Below are 23,820 nucleotides of genomic sequence, written 5' to 3' on the forward strand. Positions count from 1 at the left end.
CGCCAGCTGCTCCTTTCTGCTGGACGAGACGGTGATTTCTACCACAGTGCAGCCTTGGGGAGCGGGGTTATCTCCTTGTTTTAGGGTTGTGGGTGCCAGCCCAGGGGAGGTCCAGGGCGGGAAGCTAGTTCCCAAACCCCAGCCCTGCCAATCCAATTTCAGGGAGCCTTTTAGTTTAAGTAAATAAGGAAACAAATAGTGGCTGCCCTTTAAATGACTAAAAATGATTGCTCTAAAAGGTATGGATTGTGAACAAAGTTCACTCTCAACCTCAGAAAAATATTTTTCTAGTAGGACAGAAACTGTCAAAATCACTTTCTTGTAGAAGGGCCAGAGAGAAAGGGCTTGTTCTCTGAAATGTGTCCACTTCGATATGTTCTGAAGTTAAACCTGTGACAGACGCTGCCCTTCAACCTCCACCTTGAAAAATACAGAAAAAAGGGAAGACAGAGGACACTCTCTCCAGACGTTGGCTCAGCACTCATTAAAGAGGCCCCACAGACTCCAGGGCCTCAGACACGCAGCCCAGGGAGGAGGCTTGGGGGACACAGGCCCGTGGTGGAGCTGGGTCGGTAACCTCCTTAGTGGGAAAGAGGGAAGAAGAGAAGCTGAGTTCCGCCTTTCCTTCCTCACATGTTCCATTTGCAGCTTCCCACTGAGTCAGACGGCGATATTGGGCAACAGCAAATCAAACTTGACCCAAGTGCTTCTCCCCAGGGAATGTGAGAAGGGGCTCCTGCCAGGCTGCAGACCCAGTGGCCAGAGAGCACCCTGGGGCCCTTCTGAGCTCAGAGATGCAGACGTGGGCTTTTTTCTTTCCACAGCGACTTTGCCAAATGAGCGATCAGACCTTAAAGGTGATGCTGACCTTGGAGGAAGCACACAGGGGGCTGGGAGACTCGGGGGCCGGGAGACTTGGGGGCTGGGAGACTCGGGGGGCTGGGAAACTGGGGGGTGGGAGACTCGGGGGGCCGGGAGACTTGGGGGCTGGGAGACTCGGGGGCCTGGAGACTCAGGGAGCCGGGAGACTCGGGGGGCCGGGAGACTCGGGGGTTGGGAGACTCGGGGGGCTGGGAGATGCGGGGGCTGGGAGACGCGGGGGTTGGGAGACTCGGGGGGCCGGGAGACTCAGGGGCCGGGAGACTTGGGGGCCGGGAGAATCGGGGGCCGGGAGACTCGGGGGGCTGGGAGACTCGGGGGCTGGGAGACTTGGGGGCTGGGAGACTCAGGGGGCTAGGAAACTAGGGGGTGGGAGACTTGGGGGCTGGGAGACTCGGGGGCTGGGAGACTCAGGGGGCCAGGAGAATTGGGGGCCGGGAGACTCGGGGGGCTGGGAGACTCAGGGGGCTGGGAGACTCGGGGGGCCAGAAGACTTGGGGGGCCGGGAGACTCGGGGGCTGGGAGACTCAGAGGGCTGGGAGACTTGGGGGCTGGGAGACTGGGGGGTGGGAGACTCAGGGGCCGGGAGACTCGGGGACCAGGAGACTTGGGGGTGGGAGACTCAGGGGCCGGGAGACTCGGGGACCAGGAGACTTGGGGACCGGCCCCAAAGTGGGTGCCACCATGCATGGAGCGAGGAGTGGGCGGTGGCCAGGGCTAAACTCCCCAGCATACAGGGCAGCCCTGCCTGACACCTGCCTCTCAGGTAGATGTTGACCAATGACTAATACAGGACTACGTTAATGCATATGCACCGATTGAGGGCTTCTGACCACAGATGTAGTGTGGATTCCAGCTGCAAATTTATGAGAGAGCCAGCTTTTGGATTCAAGTACCTTTCCTGCCAACTTTTCGTATGGGATGGGTTGATTTGTGTTTTGCCCTCACACTACAGGGGCGGCCAGCCCGCACAGCCCTCCAAATGGACAGGGCTGCCGGCGTCCACACTAAATGGCACCACAGTTTTACTCTCTTGGAACTGTCCCACATGGGTTTCTCTTTCTTTGCTATCAGTCTTTTGTTGTGTGTGTTTTGGGGTTTTTTTGAGACAAGGTCTTGCTCTGTTGCCCAGGCTGGAGTGCAGTGATGTAATCATGGCTCGCTGTGGCCTCCACCTCCCAAAGTGCTGGGATTACAGGTGTGAGCCACCACACCCGGCCAGAACCAGGATTTCTATTTCTAAATTCTTCTGAAATATCTGAAAGACAATGGGCCCCCATTTCTCAACCTCACCTGAAAGAGAGGTTCCCAAACAGACTCTCCTCTCACTGGCTCTGATTCAGCAGGTCTGAGAGGATCCCAGCCTGATAAAGACTGCCAGTAATTCTCCAGGCCTACAATCCACAGGCCTCTAACAACAGACCATTTAAACACAGAACGGACTTTTATCCAGGGAAGCTCCAAAGGCGCTTCTGAAGGGCCCGGTCATGTCTCTTCCCATTTTCTTCAGAAGAACGGCTGTGCCCAGTCATCACCATGGCAACCCCAAGACACTCTCGCAAAGCCGGACTGGGTGCCTGACAATGCTCCTCAGCCTGCAGTTCTTTTTGACGAGTTATTTCAAAGAACCAGGAGTGTGCATTAACATAACACAAATGACTCTCACTCCTCGCCCTGGAGGGCAGCTGCGCCAAAGCCTTCTGGAAGCACTGTCATTGACGGAGTGATATGAGCCCCAGTCTCTCCGGGGCAGGAGGCCCCTCACAGTTTTCTAGTAGGTAAACTCACCCAGTCATCAGCATGGGTTGTTCATTCCCACTTGGAAGTAGCCAGATGCGAGGACATAGTTCTTTAGCTAAACATGTTCTCAAAATCAAAATAGCTGTTTTGATCAAAGCACACGACCCACGCTTCTGAACTGAACGGTGGAGTCACAGCTACACGGACATGTTCTGTGATCCCCAATAACCCAGCTGCCCATGCTTCCCCCGAGGCCGCGGCACTGAGGCCCTGCCTGGCACACGCTCCCCGGCTTCTCTCTTCCCACCCCCGACATAAATCGCCGTGACTTCCTGTCCCTGTGCATATCCCACACGTGCCACGTCCTGGTGTGCAACTGCAGTGGTCCTCGGAGTACGGCCTGGCCGCTTTGCTGGAGCTTTTCAGAAACACAAGTTCTGGTTGTGCCCTGGACATGCTGGGGTCGGCACCCACATCTTCACACGTTCAAGCTGAGGGGGAATCTTGTTGATTTTAAGAGTTTGTTTTTCTTGGCTGACTCCTCTCTTCCTCAAATCATATCAATAAACACTTTCTAGGCCTCTTACCTCAGTTAACACCCATCTTCTGTATAGCTATTTTAGAAAATTTTACAGGAAGAAAAAAGCTTTCTTAGTACTTCCTCCTCTCTAAATCCTTAATTTGTACTCTTTTGTGGAGTGCGAGCTTCCCAGTTCATCTCTAATTAAAAAGCACTCCTACGAGTCCGCACAGGGGAGCCGCCACCTACATGCACTTCCTGGACAGCGGGAGCATTTAGCCAACACCAGTTCACACCCACGCACCACCAAGGGCAGAAGCTCAGCTGCCTGCACACCAGAGCCCCAGGAAGCATCTCCTCCTCAAACTAAGCAGCAGGAAAATGGGACAGTGATGTACACACTCAGGACATTGTCTACACGCGGGAAAATGGGACGGTGATGTACACGCTCGGGACATTGTCTACATGCGGGAAAATGGGACGGTGATATACACGCTCGGGACATTGTCTACACACAGAAAAATTCCCTACACACGGGAAAATGGGACGGTGATGTACACACTCGGGACATTGTCTACACACAGAAAAATTCTCTACACGTGGGAAAATGGGAAGGTGACGTACATGCTTGGGACGTTCTCCACACGCGGGAAAATGGGAAGGTGATGTACACCCTTGGGACATTCTCTACACCAAAGAAAACACATCAGTGTCAAGTAAAGCAACAGAAGACATTACCAGAGTGACTTTTCCACAATTTTGGTCCTGAAAACCTCCTCCTGGTCCAGGTTCACCGTGCAGTAGCAATCCTTCATCTTGCTTGGCCCCGGGTAAGAGGGAAGGTTTTTGGCTTCACCTAAAAAATAAAAGCGACATACATCATCAGCAGCGTAGAAATGTTTGTTCCCTGCTCATCGCAGACACATTTCCGAACAGTAGATTTACTTCACAGCCATACGCCGGCCTTTGCTTGTGTGCATTCACTAGCTCTCTATAAAGTCTTGGTTTTTTTGCCACAAGTCAAAACGTGGATGTGCTCCCCACGTGTACTGCCGAAAGGCAAGGGACACACACGCCACCCTCAGATGCAAGTCCCGCAAGCAGGGACCCACCAGCCTGGGACTCAGGATTGCTGTGTCTTGTTTACCCGCATTAGTCCTTTTATTTTAATTTTTAACATACAATTTTCCATCTCTGACCTGTTCGAGTGCACAGTTCCGTGGCATTAACCACGTTCACCGAGTTGTGCAAGCATCACCACCGTCCTCTCCGGAACACTCTCATCCTCCCAAACGGAGACTCGGTCCCCATTCAACACACTCCCATCCCCCTCCTGCTGTCTCCCAGCGGCCCTCACCCCACTTTCTGCCTCTGTGGATCTGACTGCTCTGGGGCCTCACGTCGGCGGATCCACAGGACGTGTCCTTTCAGCCCGGCTCACTCTACTCAGCAAGTGTCCTCCAGGGTGGCCCCTGCTGTGGCTGCTGACTGGATTCCCTTCTTTCTTAAGGTTGAATAACTTTCCATGATGCAGAGGGATCTCGTCTTGCTTATTCATTTATCCACTGAGTCCCTTTTTATATTGAATTTTATTTTATGATATTAGGTCAAAGTTGGAGCTAGAATTAAAGGAAAGAGCTCTTTCTTGTGGACATGAGTTAACTGTAAACTCCAGCTGTTCGAATTGCCAGTTAAGAGAAGCGTCCCAGGGAGACCTAAGCTAGGTCCACGTCTCCCTCCCTCAAGCCCACAGAGACGCCACCTGAATGTGCTTGAAGGAAGTGGAGCCAGTTCCTGGCTGGCCCTGCAGAAAACACCCCTGATGCCGGACTCCTTGTTTGCCTGGGGTCAGTCTGGAGGTCATAACTGAACCCCAGCTATGACTTCTCTGCTGGAAGCTTGGAGCACGCCCCAGCGGCAAGCCTAAGGGCCCAGTTTATCGGAGAATAAGGAGTGAGCAGGAAGGGATGAGTGACAGCTGTCAATCCAGACAGCGGATGCCCAGTTTAAGTCCATTCTGTAAAAGAAACACCTCAAACACACTCGCGCCTCCCCAGGGCCTTTTCTGCCTCCGTCATTTGGCTCTAAAGACGCCTGGCAGTGGTGTCTCAATGACGCAGGATGAGAGGACAGATGTAGGCACAGGCACCACACTGAGACCACACCAAGGCTCCTGCTGGTGCCACTCGGGGCCACATCACCTTATTCTTGTTGAAACAAACAAAATCAAAAATGGGAGCAGAGTACAAGTTTCTCAGAACCCCACTTCCACCACTCTGTGCTGAATGTTTCGTATCAACTCAGCAAGCGCACACGTCATGGCTCACATGGGGCAGCTGGCTCATTTCAAAGACGCCAGTTTGCAAACTGGCACGCCAGAAACTCCAAAGGGCAGAGAGAAACTCAGTTTGAAGCTTTTTAAAGACTTTTCGTCCACAATATTAACCTGACGCACTGTGAGAAGGAGCAGAAGCCCCAGGGTCTGGATGAAGCCTCCTGTGTCCACGCCGCATATCTGTGGGTGTTGAGGTGCCGGCAGGCGTTCCCAGCAGCACCCGCTGCTGCCCACATGGAGCAGGTCTCAGGGTCTCAGTGCTTGTGGCCGTTTCCTGCCAGTGCCCCCAACACACAGTCTGCCTCTCTGGGCCTCAAAGTCCTGAACTGCAAAAGCAAGAGACACAGCAGCTCTCGAAGGCTCCTCCAGCTCTGAGATATCTCTAATTCAAAAGGTTCTGGAAGTTTTTATTTTGGGAGTAATTAAGGAAGCATCAATGATAATCGGTTGGTGGGAAAAAGCAAATGAATATTTCCTGATGGGCACTGGACCCTCAGAACACCTCAACACGGCAACTCTCCCGGGACGCGCCTTCTTCACCCGCTGCATGGGAGAACACAGCCAGGCCGCTACGAGGCACCTGGCTCCAGGCCAGGCCTCAGCTCAGTTATCAAATGTCAAAAGACAGGCTTTCTGAAGGTTCCCACCAATGTGAAGGTCCCACACGCAGGCAGCACACGCACACACATGCAGCACACGCACACACACGCAGCACACGCACGCAGGGTGTGTGATAAGTTCACAGGCACGAAGGGGCGAGCACGGCCGGCGAGCTTCTCCAGAGAGGGAAGGGAGCCTGGGGGATGGCAGCTGAGGTTCCCGGAGCACACACAGCCTTCCTGGTTGCCGCGGCTACCCCTGAATTTGAGGGCAGCCACAGCACACCCAGCAAGTCGGACAGGGGCCCCTCCAGCCTCCCGGCCCTGTTTTGGAACTGATAGCTTCTGCAGCAGATAGAAGTCCTTATCCTCAAACACAGCTTGACTTTGCTGACTTTCCTTCTGACACCTTTACGGTGTAACCTGATGCTGACCATATTTCCCTTGGGATTTTATTGGGGTTTTTTTTGTTTTTGTCTTTGGGAGTTTTTTGTTTTCCTTTTGTTTTCTGGGATTTCTTTGTTTTTTGCAACAAATGAGTGTAGATATTTAGCTGTAAATTCCTGTGTTTCTTAAAAGGAGAAAGAAAAAAGCTTTTGAAAGTCCTGTGGAAGATGGTGTTTGTGGATAATATGGAACTGAGATGTGTTCCCACAGGGCCTCAAATCACAGCAGTACCAGCTGTGTCTTCTGAAGGTAGACGCTGCAGGACGGAAACACACAAGCTTTCCCTGGACTCCCTGTAAGACAGACGCTGCACGACATGAAAAGGCCGGGTCTCCCTGTGCTGGCGCCAACACACCGGATTCATCCCTCCCTGCCTCCCTGCCTCCCTGCCTGATGATGCCCAGTCCCGCCGCACTGGCACCAATGCACCGGATTCATCCCTCCCTCCCTCCCCACTCAACGATACCCAGTCCTCCCACACTGGCACCAATGCACCAGATTCATCCCTCCCTCCCTCCCTACCCGACGATGCCCAGTCCCCCCACACTGGCACCAAGGCACTGGGTTCCTCCCTCCCTGTCCGACGATGCCCAGTCCCCGGCCCCAAAACACACCAGGTTCCTCCCTCCCCGCCTGATGGCCCCGTCTTTACCACCTTCTCCCTGCTCACTGTCATCTGGGGCTGAGACTCTTTCTTTTTAATCTACTTTTGCTATGATGCATTTAATAAAAAAAAAGAGGGGGGACAAAATGCAAGCCCATTTCCCTGCCTCAGGCTTCTGATGCCATCACCTCCAGGGCATTGGTTTTGTTTCCAACGGTTAATAAAGCATTGAAACAGAAAAAAAAAAAAAAAAAAACTCCTGAGAAACATCCTGGTTGCTATGACGACAGTAACACCAGGGAGCCTGCTGGACCCACCAACATCCAATGAGCTGCTCAGACCAGGAGGGCTGGAGCTGCTACAGCATGGCCTGGCCATGTCACCCCGGGGCCTCTCCATGTGCCACATGCACCAGGACTGAGCCTCTCCCTGCAGCCCCACAGCTGAGCGGGATGGGGGCTGCCCCACCTCCCAAACAGCTGTTTCTTCTCCACCACACCCCAAACAGCTGGTTCAATTACCTTCACCAAAGGTGCCTGTTCTGTCTCTCTTAGAGGAAACGTGTTTTCTCTTTTTTTCTGGTGCACAGAGACGTTCATATAAAAAGACAAAGCTGTCGGTGGTATACAGTAAGTGCCAAATTATCTGTTGCATGCATGGATGAATAAATGAATTAAAAGAAAAGTAAACTGGTTTCATCCTAATAGCCAAATAAGTAACAGTTCTCATGACCACTTTTCCCATGGACCGTGTCACTAAAACACATGCGGTGTGTTCACCAGCTGGCAGACCGGTGAAGACAGCCAACACAGCACCTCGCATCGGCTCTGAAAACTCAACTAACAGGAGTAAAAGGCAGCACTTAAACACATTTAATGTAAACAGCATAACACCGCAAAACCTGATTTCCAACTCCAGGGATCAGGCAGTGAGTAACAAAAACAAAGGCCCTGATCCGAAGTGTCAGGACTCCCACGCCCACAGCAGCCCTTCTGGGCCGTGGAGGGAAGCTGCACCCTCAGGGTGAGCACAGGCCCAGCCCTGACCGAGGGTTAGGGTGCCCAGGCTTCCCTGGAGACCCACGCAGGGTCTCCAAGTGCTGACAGCGAGCTGTCGGCGTGGCCCGCAGCACCCGGAGCCACACCCCTGTACCCGGGAGGAGCTGTGAGGGCATGGGGAGGTCTCCACAGACCCCACCCCGTGCTGCTCCTCCCTGCAGGCATCCCGGGGAGGGCCCTCAGGTGGGGCTGGCCTCATCTGCTGCTCAGCACAGCAGCGGGCGTCTCCCAGGCACTCAGCAGCTCAGCTCAGCGCCCAGCGAAGAGGGCGAAGGAAGGAATGAAGGCAGCCACGGGTGAGGATGAGGGCCCAGGGCTCCACTGAGCAAAGCTCCTGGCACCAACCCCGACAGAAGACGTCCTGGAGAGGCCAGGGCTGTGCTGGGACTGGCTGCATCCACCCAGGTGGGGCGCTCTTCTCTTTCCCACGTCATCATGGCGTTTTACTCAACTACAGGTCGGCCTCACTGAAATAACGCGGAACGGGTGATGGCGACGGCCCCAGTGCACGGTCCAGCGAAAGCAACCCCTTTCCAGCAATTAAGCCCAGGGCCCGTCGGGGAAGGAGACCCTGCGGGAGAACTTGAGGAAGTGTGGCTCTCAAGGCTCCCAACCTCAGCCTTTTAGTCCTCCCAACACAAAACATTCAAAGGGGTCTAAAAATTTTGCTAGGCACACAGCGTCTTCTAACAACATAAAGTATTTACCAGAACAATAGTCTTGTGCCTAAACTATCTCAATAAATGATGAACAGCCCCGTCTACTTTGGGCTATTTAAAAGCCTGGAACAGCGACCCCAGCCCCGGCCCCTGGGATCCTCACTCGAACAGGTCCTCCTCCAAGCCCTGGCAGGGTCTCAGTGAGGCACAGAAGCCTCTGTGCCATGCGTGGGTACAGACCCCTCTCCGGGCTCTGAGCTGCTGACTGCAAGGCCCGTGTGCCCCCTGGCTGCTGTTCGCCTCTGGACACGGGGGCTCCGTGACTGGCCTCTGAGTGGGCCTGAGTGCCTGTCCGCACCGGCCTCCCCACCCGGCACCCTCCATGGGACGAGGCCGCACATCTCGGTGGGCTGACTGTGGCGCAGAGGCCATAAGAGGAAGAGGTGGGGGGGCCCCGAGGCAGGGGACACAGCGTCTTGAGGACACAGCATGACGCTGACCCCCACGACCCCTGGCAACACAAGTGCCTTCCCGAAGGGCCTGCAAAGCTGCCAGAAACAGGCAGAACTTGGTGAGGCCGTGGGAGTGGAGTTTCCTCTGGGCCGAGTCGAGGGCAGGCAGCACCTGCTCTATCCTCACGCTCAGGAGGGGCAGAGGCCGCTGGGCTTGGATGGAGCCAGGCCCAGGCCTTGTCCAGGGCTCTCCAGGGCACCATGCTCCTCCCTCAAGAGGACTCCTGTGGGTTATGAATGACAGAAGCCCAGGCTGCCATCCTCAAGCAAGGCACTCCCCGATCCTCCTGGCCGGGAGGGGCTGCTGGGAGCCCCTGGCACCAGTGGGTTTCTGTGAGTGGTGGAAGGAGGAGAGGGCTCTGTGGGCTGATTCCAAAACTCCCTGGATGACACCACCTGCCCAGGGAGGGCCGAGCACTGCCGTCCAGGGGGTCTGCCCATCGTCCAGTCTCCTTGAGAGCACCTCCAGTTCCCTCCAGCCTCCACGGCTCTTCAGAGGGCACGGGAGGTTCTGCTGAGGGGCGGGCGACCAGGGCTAGGTGTTAAACCCTCCCAAATAATGGACACATTCAATGTAATTGAAACTTTCACCACAGGGAGACTAAGTCTATGGTGACAGGGTGGCGGGAGGGGTCCTAGAAGGTGCCCACTGTGCTTACTGGAGGCCTGACCCTGACAACGGCTGAAACAGGGGTCTCCCCCAGGGGCCACTGAAACAGGGGTCTCCCCCAGGGGCCACTGAAACAGGGGTCTCCCCCAGGGGCCACCTCCCAAGGCACGCTTGGTTGTCACTATGGGCTGTGCAACTGGCATCTGGTGGGCAGAATGCAGGGTGCCTTCTGTTCAGTGTCCCGCTGCACACGGTGCCCCAGGGCACAGGGCTGTCCACCTAGAACACCAATAGTACCGCACGGCACAGGGCCGTCCACCTAGAACACCAATAGTACCGCACGGCACAGGGCCGTCCACCTAGAACACCAATAGCGCCCCACGGCAGAGGGCCATCCACCTAGAACACCAATAGTGCCGCATGGCAGAGGGCCGTCCACCTAGAACACCGATAGTGCCCCACGGCAGAGGGCCGTCCACCTAGAACACCAATAGTGCCACACAGCAGAGGGCCATCCACCTAGAACACCAATAGTGCCACATGGCAGAGGGCCGTCCACCTAGAACACCAATATTGCCACACGGCAGAGCGCCATCCACCTAGAACACCGATAGTGCCACACGGCACAGGGCCGTCCACCTAGAACACCGATAGTGCCCCACGGCAGAGGGCCGTCCACCTAGAACACCAATAGTGCCACACAGCAGAGAGCCGTCCACCTAGAACACCAAGAGTGCCCCACGGCTGAGGGCCATCCACCCAAAACACAACAGTGCCCCAGTTACATGCTCTTGGTGCAAATGACCCTCCTCTCGTGCTTGGTGCAAAGGCTATTAGAAATGGGCCACAGGGGAGATGCTGCCACATCACGCCAGAGATTCATGCATCCCAAGACCCAAGTGATCCCTAAACATTTAGGAGGAGACCTGGCCTTGGAGCCAGGTCAGCCAGAAGGTTGTCCAGGCCGGGCCTCCCCAGGGCTGCCCAGTCTCCCGATGCAGTATAACCCTCAAGGCGCGGGGGCCGCGTCACCCAGCACTCTGGAAATGCTGTCCGCAGACCACGGCCACCAGCACGTGCACTCTCGTGGTTCCGACTGCCTGTGATTCCAGCTGGTCTACGATGAGCCGCTGGGGAAAATACTTCAAGTCCTGAGATGAATGGAGCAGCAGTGCCTCCGGAATATCCTGAGAAACACGACTCCAAACCCTGTCAGCTGGTTCTAACTGTGCTCACTCTTATAAACAGGTAATAAAATATGGGAAAGGTGATTGCAGACAGGGGACCTCTCCTCCACAGAGGTGTGTCCACCAGGAGACTGAGGCAAATCCTATGGGTTCAAAACCGAAGTTTCACTGGCGGCTGAAAACACCCAGGGAATAATGAGGAAAGAGAAAGTAAAGGTGGGCTGAAATGAAGCCGCCCTTCTGAGTTCACAAAGGAGCAGAGACACACCGGTGCTGCACAGGAACCCTCAGGGCCCCCGTGTTCCTGGCGCGGCAGAGCCTGCCCCGCATCCAGGCTGCATCTCCTGAAGCTGTGACTCCTCTCCTGCGAGTCCACACACAGGACCTCACACCCGCACTCACCGGCTGCGGCTGCACACACAGGAGAGCTTCTCACAGGAGAAATGCCCGGACCCCACCCAGAGATTGCCATTCTTTGACTAGGAGGGGGCTCCAGGCAGTAAGAACAGACATTCATCTTGATTAGAAAGCTTGCAGGTGGTTCTGGTGCAGCCAGGACTGAGAGGCATTACTTACTGCTGAGAACTGAGAAGGTGTGAAGATGGCCCCACCTCCTCGCCCCACTCACCAGGGAGCTGCGGGTCTCACAGGGGCTGGCAGAAGGCCCGAGACGTCCACGTGACGTCCACGTGTGAGACGAAGGACAGCACCGCAACAGCAGAGCTGGAGCTGGAGCGTCTGCAGGTGCCCTGGTTTGCCTCACGCAGTACCAAATTGGGATTGGGAACCCAGTGATGCCTGCACACATATCGGCTGCACCTCAGGAGCAGGGCCTGAGCCTCGGGAACCCTAGTCTCTTATAACGGGCAGTGGCAACAATGCTGACATCTGCCTCAGATAGAGATGCTTTCTTCCTGATCACGGACAGTGGGCAAACCTCCCTGTGTTCCGAGGCTCCGAGGCTGCTCCCCGGGTGGACACACACCCTTGAATGGAGAGTGAGGAACAAAGAGAACTGGGTCTTTCTCCCTCGACGCACGGCACTGAGAGAAAACCATGAAGGACGTCTCCCAGCAGCGTCCCGTCTCTGGAGGCAGCTGCAGAGAAGGAATGGGGGGCGAGGAAAACAACTTTCCTTAACCCAAGCGAGGTTTAGTTCACACCCAGCCTGTATGCGAAAGGGGAACGGACAGGCCTGGGGCTGCACCCCCAGGTGGGTGGTCCCAACAGAGGTTTAACAACACCTGGTTCTCCAGGGGAAAAATGCATGCATGAGCTCAACTAGGTTAACTAAGTCATACATTGCACTAGTGTAAAAGATGTGTAGCACACAACTCACAAAAAATAATGAGATACACAGTCCTCTATTTCAAACTCACAGAGCTAATTGATTTTCACAGCAAACTCTTGTCTCTAAGCCAATCCTGGGCTGCATTTAACCAGGATTTGACAAACGGAGGCAATGCACCCTCTGCTAGCTCGTTCTCAAAAAGTGCGTCATCACTGAGTGTGTTACGTGTCGACCATTAAAACATTTCTCCCACTCATACAAATTATATTAATTAGGCTGACACCTCTTCTGGCTTCCACACTGGGAATGCTGGAGCCTCACTCATTCATCAATGTCACAAGCAACTTTGTTGAATCAGGTAAAGTTTTAAATACCAGAAAAACACTGTCTTAATTTTTTGTGCTATTGCAGTGTAACCGCTATAGACAAGATTATTCAATTCAGGTTAGCAAGATTAGATGATCAACAAAACCTTTGTTCAGACATGAGCTCAATTTCCTCCGACGTGTGGCCCTTCCTGATTTCTGTGGTGTGAACATTCCTGGCCAACGGCAGCCACCAAACCTCTCCGCACTTCTGTTACAGACAAGTCAGAGAGGCCCAGAAAAAGGGACCAAAATTGAAGAACCAGGGAATTTCAGAGGGAAAGGAAGGGAAAATCCAACTGGCAAGCAGACCCCTGGGCCATGTGCTAGGAAGGGGTTGTGCCCAGCGAGGTCTACCCCCAACCAGGACGGGTAGACAGTGGCCCCAGCACGCCCTGCACCCCCTGCACCCCCACGGCCCACCAGGGGCCTGCACCTCTACAGGAAGGACAGAGGGAGGAGGAACCCCTCAGGGCTGGAGAGCTGCCAGCCACTGCTGGTGCTGGGCCCCGCCCCGAGACAGTGTCTAAGCACCACCCCATGGACAATCTGAACCTCGAGGGGCCTGATCCCGGCCCTGACCCATGCCAGGGGCCCCAGCCGGCGCTGCATGCCAGAGATCCGGGCTTTCCTTGGCAAACACGCTCGGCTGTCCTTGTTTCCAAGTCACCCCTGTTGGTAAAACAGTGAAGCTAGCAGTGAAATGCACAAAACCCGAACAGCCCCAGAGTTGGAACTGGAACCTTCCAGGGAAGATGGCAGTGTCTAAGTGTCTCCCTTAACTGCTGCAGGTGCACCTGGGGTCCTGGGGGTGGACGTGAGAGGCTTGTGGGCCCTGAAGTCACCTGCTGGATTCCAAAGTGGGCCATGCCAATGGCGTCTGGAAAACATGGAAAATGCCATTCCCAGAAAATGTGGCACATCATTCACCCTGGACCACGGCACGAGGAAATCAACTCACCCTGGACCACGGCATAAAGACAGACAGGGCCCTCTCATCAGAAAGTGGGGAGCAGAGGTCTCAGTTTCCAAGGGCCCCACAAGCGACGTCTGCAGGGTGAAAGACCCCGTGCCCAGCACCGAAGGACCTGCCCGACACACAGCCCCCAGCCTCGAGCGGAGACCCCCAGACTGCAACAACTGTGCAATGCACATGACCTCCCTTTGGTTGTGAGTCACAGGACTGTCTTAAAAAGAGTGTCTTCTTCCAGTGCCAGAAAACAGAAAGACGGGGGCTGTGAAGCCCAGGATCCACAGCAGGCGGGGGGTAGGCGGGCGGGGTGTAGGTGGGCAGTGGGCAGGCAGCGGGCTGAGAAGCAGAGCAGAGCCCCAGCCAGGAGCCCAGAGGGCGGCAGAGCAGGAGGCACCGAACCAGACCGTCGGACCTGTGCTGTGGGAGAGCGAGAGTGAAGGAGGAAGAGAGACGGAGACAGAGAGACGGTAAGGGGGAGAGGGACAGAGAGACGGAGGCAGGGAGGGACAGAGAGGGAGTGAGACCGCTTCCTACAGGAAGAACCAAGCTCAGGTCCCACCCTCCCCCGGAGCCTGGTGCAGCTGCGTGGGATGGGCAGGAGGTGCGAGGGGTTCTGTCTCTGACGTTTTGTGCCAGCACTGCCCTCTACACACACTCTCAGGAACCATCACGACCCCATTTTGCAGGAGAAGATGCTGAGGCCCAGGGTGGTGAGCAGGCCACACGGCCGGTGGCAGGGGCAGAAGTGGGACTGCAGCCCACCAGGTGGTGTCACGGCCAAGGCCGCAGCGTCACTGCCCGTCCTGCCTCGCCTACCCCCAGGGCAATGCTCCCAACTAAACCACCTCTGTCCTATGGTCTCCGGGGCTTCCTGACCCCTGGGGAGGGCAGCGAAGCCTGTGGAGGCTGGAGTCCTGTGGGCTGGGGGATGACAGGAAGACCAAGTCGTCTGTATAATCGCCGTGGACACAGCCAGCAGTGCCACCCACCCACCCACCCACAAGGCAACACGGGGCCTGAGTCCAGCCCCAGGCAGGTGGGCTTCCAGAGTTAGGGTCCCTGAACCAAACCACCCCTGCTGCTCGCTCACCTCTAAGAGTGAGGCTGCAATGCTGTCAGCCAAGGATGCTCACGTGGGCAGCTCCGGTGCAGCCGGCCCCAGGGGGAGAAATGCAGCTGTGGCTGTCGTGGAGGTGGCTGTGGCCAATGGCCGTGACTGTTGCTGTGTTTGGCAGAGAAGCCAGGTGCACTGGCTCTGTGCTTCAAGGAGACCTAGAGGGTGTCCCCCAAGTCGGCCGGAAATGTGTGCACATTCGCCCTACCCCACTGTGCACCTGGCCCAAGTCGGGAGAGATGCCCAAGAGACCACAGCCAGCTTCAGCACAGTGAAGGCTGCCTTGGCCCTTCGGGGTGTCTGGGAAGAGCTTGGCATTCTCTCTGGGGTAGCTCTCACCCTCGCAAAGCACAGAGAACACCAAGAACCCCAGACACACGCTACATCCAAAGGGAAGGTCAGGCGGCTCCCAGACGGGGGGACGGGCGACACAGAAACAAGCCGCCGAGGAGCACCTGACACCGGAGCCCAAGTCTCGGTTCAGCACCGCCACTCCCGATGCGTCCACGCTGCCCCAGCCACAGACACCCACAAGCGATGAGACCTGAGATGCCACCACACCCTGGCCAGAGGCTCAGCCCACAGCCCACACCCCATGACCTGTACCCACAAAACCTGTAGCTAGCAGGAACCGGCCTCTCTGCCTGACCCTGTCATCAGGGGCGGGAACTCCGGTGGCGGGCACACCCAGCACAATTACAGGGCGAGCATCCGATGCCCTCCTAGTGGGCTGGCCACAAAGCCTCTCATCAGCCGCCCCGTGGAGAACCACAAACAAAAGCCTGAACCGCCCGAGATTTGGCATCTCAATGGCACCTTCAGAATAGGAGAAAATAGCAAATCAATACTTTGGTTTTCCGTTCCTTATTTACGACTCAGGACAAGACTGCCTGAGAGAGCATCAGACTCCAAGTGCAGGCTGCAGTGCAGTGTCTGTTCTGGAGGGGGGGGCTACCCCCTCTGCAGCCCACACACGCTCACCCCCTCCCCAGCCCACACATGTTCACCCCCTCCCCAGCCCACACATGTTCACCCTTCCCTCCCCACACACGCTCACCCCTTCCCCTCCCCACACACGCTACCTCCTCCCCTCCCCACACACGCTCACCCCTTCCCCTCCCCACACACGCTACCTCCTCCCCTCCCCACACATGCTCACCCCTTCCCCTCCCCACACACGCTACCCCCTCCCCTCCCCACACACGCTCACCCCCTCCCCTCCCCACACACGCTCACCCCTTCCCCTCCCCACACACGCTCACCCCTTCCCCTCCCCACACACGCTACCTCCTCCCCTCCCCACACACGCTCACCCCTTCCCCTCCCCACACATGCTACCCCCTCCCCTCCCCACACACGCTACCCCCTCCCCTCCCCACACACGCTCACCCCTTCCCCTCCCCACACACGCTCACCCCTTCCCCTCCCCACACATGCTCACCCCTTCCCCTCCCCACACACGCTCACCCCTTCCCCTCCCCACACACGCTCACCCCTTCCCCTCCCCACACACGTTTACCCCTCCCCAGCCCACACACGTTCACCTGAGTGTTGCCAACACCAGTGTCAGCAGCCCTCACAGGAAGGGTGGCCCCCAGGCCCTCGTCCCCCCATGCCCAGCCTCCACCTCGGGCCATAAACACCCTTTGGCCAATTGGCACACCCTCCTCCAACAGACTGTGACCTCCCCAAGCCCCAGAATCCCTGGAGATGGAGAGCACGCCTGGCCCCCAGCCAGGGCAGGTAGTCTCCAGGGCCAAGCCGTCACCTCAGGAGGGTGGGTGGGGCTCTCCCCAGGTGGAGGGCAGCTCCGGGACTGGGAGGACGACCCCCACGCAAGCCCCCACCCCGCCCTTGGGCTCCAGCCTCATCCCCAGCAGCCGCCAGCCCTCTGAGATGCCAGGGTGCCATGGACCCTGCACCAAGAGGTGCTCACTGGGCAGCCGTGTGACCAGCAAGCAGAGGCAGGTTCACAGCAGCAGCAGAGCTCTCCAGAGGCAACTCCACCAAGGGGTGCCGCAGAGCTCTGTACCCCCAAATTTATGAGGAGCCCAACTTTGGGAGGGGACACCTAGGGGAAAAGGGCTCAGGAGGCCTCAGCCAAGAAGGAGCAGCACCGGCAGCCCCCCTCCTCCAGCACGGGAACAGGGACTGCTGGCATCGAAGCTCCTCGCCTGCCTCCTGCCTGACAAGGCCACAGGCACATCCGGGGCCAGCATTGACCAAACAGACGCTCCCTCCACCTCGCTTCCCCCAGCCTGAGGCTGGATGGGAGGCACTGGCGTCTACAGCAGACCCACAGCATTCCAGAAATGACAGAAACCAGGCCAGGCTCTGAGCAGCCTGTCCGTCGTCCTGACACCTGACCATGACGGCATATTTACAGTGTCTTCTCAATCTTTGAAAAATATTTTTAAGAGAACATGAGAATAAATCAATACTCCAGTGGCCTAAGGAAGTCAGCTAGCTGTGAAACTATTATGGTAAGCTACACAGTGAGGGGAATCAGCTTGGGGGAAAGGAAGCGGGCATTCCACAGTGCGAGACTCTGACACCCAGAGCGCCTTGCACCTGCCCTGAGCCGAGCAGTCCTGACCCTGCAGAGCTGCCGTTCCACTGGGGCCATGGCAGGAAATCGCAGGCACTGAATGGGAGGAAGAGGATGATCGGGTGTTGGGATGGGTGCGCATCTCAGAGCAGCACATGGCAGCCTCTGGATGGGTGTGCATCACAGAGCGGCACACAGCAGCCTCTGGATGGATCACAGCCTCTGATGGGTGCATCACAGAGCAGCACATGGCCTCTGCTGTCTTTTCTGATGAACTTTCAATACATAGAAACATATGGGTTTAATGTTTCCTGTGTGTGTTTACAGATGTGTGTTTAATATTGAATGTGTGTGCGCGCACTGTATCTCCACGGGGCAAAATAAGAATGGAGAGAAACTAACGCAAAGAAAGACGCTAACGTGCTAGGCTTTCAGTGGGGACAACTTCTCATTCTTGAAAAGTTAAAATTAGCTTTTCCAAAACATCTATAAAGCAACAGAAATGCTTACAAATTTAACAGCATTTGAGATTATTATAAATAAAAATGTTAGGTCTAACTTCTCTTTTGCCAACATTTCCTTCGTTTATATTAAATATTGACAGTCAACTCATTACGTGTAACAATAATGGCAATTTTTCCTAATGAAGTTTAAACATAAAATATAAAATGTAATGTAATTCGGAGCTTTGTAAATAAATGCCCATTTTACTTAGCGTAGGTGTAGAAAATTCACACACAAGTCTCACTTAGAACATGCTTCCCACTCCGGAGCATAAGCCCCTGGCATGGGGAGGGGTTGGGCTCTGTCTGAACTGATCACCACCATTGCTTTATTAATTGTTTTTGGTTTAACACCTGAATCAGCTGGGTGCAAACTATGACACACGTTACAAAACCACCTGTCCATCCTCCATGCACATGGAAGGCACATGGCCACAGAAACCAAACTATACGCTGTGTCCCTTTTAGAAAGCTCTGCGTATGTTTAAAATTAAAAGTCTCGTAAGGAAACTATTTTTCTGTATTTTAAAATGTTCTTAATTCCAAAGAAATAGATATTCATTCCAGCCAGTTAAGTCTCCAGGTAGAAAAAGTTAACTTTTTTCCCTCCCTCAGCCAGGCCCCCCCGAGAGCCGCAGTGGCGAAGACAGCCTGGTGTGCACGCCCCCACCTCCTCTCTCATGTGCATGGCCACACCTCCATCAGATGTGCAGGCATTTCAACATGGCAGTCTCCATCCAGCCACGGTCTGCGGACAGCGTTCAGGCTCCAGCCTTGACCCTGGGCACCCTGACCCTCACGGGGGACGTGGCCTGTGTGTCTGCCTTTGTGTCTGGTCCTCGCAGGGGAGGGGCCTGTGTGTTCCACCTTCATGTCCTGACCCTCGCAGGGGACGGGCCTGTGTGTCCTGCCTTCATGCACCCTGATGCCATGGGTCTGATTTTCCCACGCTGGAGGTCTGCTTCTGAACGGCTGCATCTCCTCCTGAAGGGGAAGCCGTCTGTTCACCCATGTGCCTGTCCTGTCTGAGGCCTGGGCTCTTCCTACCCAAGGGTTGGGGGCTGGCCTTTCCCTCATGACGCAGGCAGGCGGCCGGGGCTCCCCGGAACTCCAGGCTGCTGCGGGTGTCCGCTCTGCCCTGGATGAAGCTCTAGAAGATTCCTGTGGAAGCGACTGTGTCTAGGGGAGCCCATTCCCCAGTTTAAAGGACGTCCCCCACCATGGCTATCCACATGCCCAGTCCTCTCAGGAAGTTCCAGGCTGCCAGGATCAGAGGAAGCAGAAGCCGCTGTCCTTCAGCAGGGCCCTGCAAGAGCAGGATGAATCAGCGGGGCCATTCAGAACAAGGCTCAAATTACTGCTGTACTTTTCAGAATGGAGCCAGGCTCAGTGTTTCAGAACCAGAGGCTGACGTGGATCAGCTCACGCCCGGCCTGGGACCTGAGCCAGCGCCTGAGTGCCACTCTCCACAGCCGCCTCAAAGGCTAAGCCTCTCTAAGCCTGCTTCCCCGCCGGCATGGTGGGGGTGGCCCTGCAGGATTCCCTGAACACTACGAAAAACCTGAGCCCCGCGTCCGGCCACTGGATAAGGACCTCTCCGAGCCTTTCTCCTTCCCACTCATTCCCACCCCCAGGCAGGAGCAACCAGCGCTGAGAAGTCCTGTCATCCCCACAGCCCATCATCCTCCGTCATCCCGTCCATCACCCTGCGTCTGTCACCCCACAGCCCATCATCCTCTGTCATCCCCTGTCCGTTACCCTGCATCCGTCATCCCCCATCACCCCGCATCTGTCAGTCACCCCGTGTCCGTCATCCCCTGTCCGTCACCCCATGTCTATCACCCTGCATCTGTCACCCTGTGACCATCACCCCTGTCTGTCACCCCACATCCGTCACCCCACATCCGTCATCCCACGTCCGTCATCCCGTGTCCATCACCCCACGTCCGTCACCCCCATCCATCACCCCGCATCTGTCATCCCCCGTCCATCACCCCACATCTGTCATCCCGTCTGTCACCCCACATCCGTCATCCCCCATCTGTCACCCTCCACCCGTCACCCCACGTCCGTCATCCCCCGTCCATCACCCCACGTCCATCACCCTGTGTCCGTCATCCTCCGTCCGTCACCCCGTGTCCGTGATCCCCGTCTGTCACCCTGCATCCATCACCCCGCGTCCATCACCCCACGTCCATTATCCCATCTGTCACCCCGTATCCGTCATCCACATCCCATCACCATGGTGCTGTTTTCTTGGTGCTAGAGCAAGGTGGGATTCACACCTTGTGTGCACAGCTTCTGAGTCACTGAGTGGCTGGGCACAGCCTCACTCGGGAGCAGGGACCCACAGAGGGTGTGGTGATGACACAGCCCTCGACTTGCTCTCCAGCCAGGAGTTCTTCTGATACCTCGAGGACACTCTGGACCCTGTGTCTGGGTCCCAGCCCTTCCGTAACAATGTGGCTCCTCTGAATCAGTCACAAGGAAGATCCAACTTAACACAGAGAGTTTTTCCCAAACAGCAGAACTGGCGGCAACACAGGCATCCTGCAGTTCAGTGCACCGCACGCAGCGTGCGGGTGTCGGAGGGCGAGGCTGCCGTGGGCTCCCGGCGGATGGTGACAGGGCAGGCCCAGGTCTCTATCACAGCAAAGCCTCTCTATTCGGCCCCCTCCGCCTGTTTACAACCTCAAGCTGGGTCAAAACCCCAGGGGTACTCAGAGGGAGCATTTCTCCCCAGCTGGATTCCTTAAGCCAGAGGGCAGGCAGCAGGGCCCTGGCCTGACAAACACACACGGGCCCCCGACCACGACCGGGTTCGTGATGGTCACAGGATGTTCTGGTGGCTTCATTTTCAGTCCACACCTCTGGTGCCAGGGTCTTGCTCGGCATTTGTGTGAACGGCGACCACGTGAAGCCTCTGTCTTGAGAAAAGTGTAAACAGCAGCTGCCTTTCAAGGCACTGAGGCCTTTCTCGAACTCAGTTGGTTTGCGCTGGGTGGTTCCCAGTCCAAATCCTCAGACCTGTTCACAGCCTCCTCTTGCCTCAAGCATCTTAGAGCTCCACTCCAATCCACACCCCAGCTGCCTTTTACAAAATCGCAAGCCAATGACAGCTCGAAAATAAAGTGAGAAAAACACTGACCAACATTTACTCAGCGCCTGTGGTGGGCTGCGAACGTTGACACAGGGTCCTCTCTAATCTTCTTACATGCAGATCAGCCACGAGGGCCACGGAGAGGAGAAAAGCGCAGCTGAGCTGTTTTCTCTTAAAGCAACATAAACGTCAAAGCAAAACTGGAGCCCAGGACTCTCTGACTTAAGCTCATCCTCCTTCTGCTGCATCCCGGCTGTGCACACCCGGAGACCAGGCCGTCGAGCCTCCAAACGCTGTGAGCAGCCTCCTCCTGCTGTGGCTTCCAAAGAGACATCACCAGAGGCGGGGCTGGCGCAGGGCCACGAGGCAGGGGACTGGGTCTCTTTGACCGGGGGTGGTCTCACGGCAGCACGAGGCTCAGCATCGTGTGGGTCTAGCTCTGGGACACGAGGCAGCCCCCAGAACACCCTTGGGGTGCAACTGCCTGGTGAACGTCCCGTCTCCTCAGCCACCCACAGATGCTGCCACAGCTGCACCCTCAGGGCAACGAGCATCTGGCGGAGCCCAGTGAGAGCCGTGAGACACAGACCTCAGGGCCAGGCCCTCTCCCCATCACAGAAACCTGACCAGTCACACGTGGCTGCAGCTTGGGTGGTTGGTAAAATTATTCCTTCTATAACCAGAAAAAAATAGTGAATCAACAGAAACAGAAATGCTCAGAATAAAACATAAAAAATCGAAGTCAGTGGGACAGAATTCAGCAGTGCCCAGGAGGGCCTGGAACCTGGACCCCTGCTCTGGGTCCATGGGCTTACACGGCTGCCAGGACCAGGGAGAGACAGACCCGGGCCCCTGACCAAACCCTGTGCTGTAACGCCCGCAAGGTAGATTTTAAGTAATTTAAAAATTATCAAAAGGATAACATTTCATGCCTGTGAACATTACGTGCGACTCAAATCTCAGTGTCTGAAATAAGGTGAAATGGATACAGCCCGGCTCACTGGATGGCACCGTGCCTGCGGCTGCTTCCCTGCACAGCTGCGTGACCCCTGGCCCCACACAGGACAGGTTCCGCGCACTCAGCCGCCACCTTCCTTGCACGGCTTCTCAGGAAAGCAGCAGGCAGCTGTGGCCCAGCGTAAGCCGGCAAAGCACTTCTCTCCCACAGCCCCGTTTCCTCATCAGCAACAAACACAACGAGCTTCCTCCCCTGGCTGCTGTGAGGACCGACAGCCCCTCCTGGCACCTGCACAGGGCGTGACACACACATCACAGCCGTCTTCACCCGCTCAGCCTCCCTCGTCCCCACGGCCCGGACCGGAGCCTCAGAGCACCAGGACACACCCATCCGGACACCAGCAGGTTTGACCCCACAGACTGTGCTTGGCTGGGGAGTGAGAATCCTCCTGAGAGAGCCACGGTGTCCCAGTTGGGGGGCAGCAGAATGAGGGTCTGGCCGTGGGCCCCAGTCAGGGGCTGAGCCACGCTCTGGTCAGGAACGACATCGCCAGACACTTGTCATAATCCAGGGCTGCTCAAAGTAAAAAAAACCCTAAAACTGCAACATGGAACGGCACAAACGAGCTGCAGGCCAAGTTCCAACGGGCTGAGCCTCAAACGAGCTGCAGGCCGAGTTCTAACCGGCTGAGCCACAAACGAGCTGCAGGCCGAGTTCCAACGGGCTGAGCCTCAAACGAGCTGCAGGCCGAGTTCCAACGGGCTGAGCCTCAAATGAGCTGCAGGCCGAGTTCTAACGGGCTGAGCCACAAACACGCTGCAGGCCGAGTTCTAACAGGCTGAGCCTCAAACGAGCTGCAGGCCGAGTTCCAACGGGCTGAGCCTCTAAGGAGGGAAACGTCACTTCCTGCGTCACACAGAGCCCAGCCTCTCCACATCCACTGACAGCCTTGGTATTTGCAACTATGTCCATGACCATCTCTGTTTCTCCAAAACAGCCTCTAGCTACATAAGCTGTTCAGAAAACCTCACGTGTAAAGCAGAGAATGTCAAACCTCCATCTGTGGTCAGGAATTAGGACATTCCCAGCTGCAATTTGAGCAAAAACGGCGCTTCCAGAGGATCATCAGATCCTGTGTCTTGGTTGGGGTTGGGGCCCATCAACTTAAAATAGCTTCTGTTTATGCTGGTGAAGGAGGCACAGACTTTGCCCTATCTAATTCCAAGGAACAGGCGAGGGTGGGAGCTGTAGTGGAAGAGACAAAAGCAAAAGGCAGATTCGCCCCTTTGTGTGGTCCCGTAAGTGACACTGTCCCTCCCTCTCCCTGGAAACAGCGGCCCACAGGCACACCCCCAGCACCTGGGACAAGGGCACACCAGGCTAATTTTTAATCAGATGGATTTAGTGATAGCAAATAAAGAGAAGGAGAACAAAACCCTCAGCCAGGCTATTGTGAATGGGTGTTACCAAAAAATGGCATTAGCAGGGCACCAGGGGCCAGGCCAGCTCCAGGCAGCCCTGCATCTGCTCATCAATCCCCAGAGTCTTCCAGGGGACCCGGGGCAGCCGGAACCTGACCGGGTGGAGGATTTCCACCACGAGAAAGTCAGGGCCCTCCCCGAAGGAGCAGGAGCTCTGCAGGTGACTGTTCAGGAAGCTGGTCTGCTCCTGATACTCCGCAGGAAGAGAATCGCAGTCTTTAGACTGGGGTCTCAGATTTCAGGTGGATGGGAACTCTCTGCAGGGCCTGTGGAAAGAGAGATCCCAGCCCCAGCTCTGTAGGGGTGGGGCCTGCCACGAGCACTTCACACACGTGCC

The 23,820-nt window shown here is 56.1% G+C and overlaps 1 protein-coding gene and 1 long non-coding RNA gene across 2 annotated transcripts in view; both read right to left on the reverse strand.

The window, feature by feature from the left end:
* LOC129015281 (ras GTPase-activating protein 3-like) overlaps positions 1–23,820 on the reverse strand; it is a 106,476-nt gene that overhangs the window by 64,063 nt on the left and 18,593 nt on the right. The window contains 1 exon segment of the mRNA XM_054452960.2: positions 3,878–3,995. Within this exon segment, the coding sequence (XP_054308935.1) occupies positions 3,878–3,995 (118 nt within the window).
* On the reverse strand, positions 17,871–22,860 carry LOC134738609 (uncharacterized). The gene is made up of 2 exons (XR_010124472.1): positions 20,230–22,860; positions 17,871–19,250 (listed from the first exon to the last, which is right to left on the reverse strand). It is a non-coding gene; the product is annotated as an uncharacterized LOC134738609 (long non-coding RNA).

The sequence above is a fragment of the Pongo pygmaeus genome, chromosome 18, assembly GCF_028885625.2.
Source record: "Pongo pygmaeus isolate AG05252 chromosome 18, NHGRI_mPonPyg2-v2.0_pri, whole genome shotgun sequence".
In the NCBI taxonomy this organism is placed as follows: domain Eukaryota; kingdom Metazoa; phylum Chordata; class Mammalia; order Primates; family Hominidae; genus Pongo; species Pongo pygmaeus.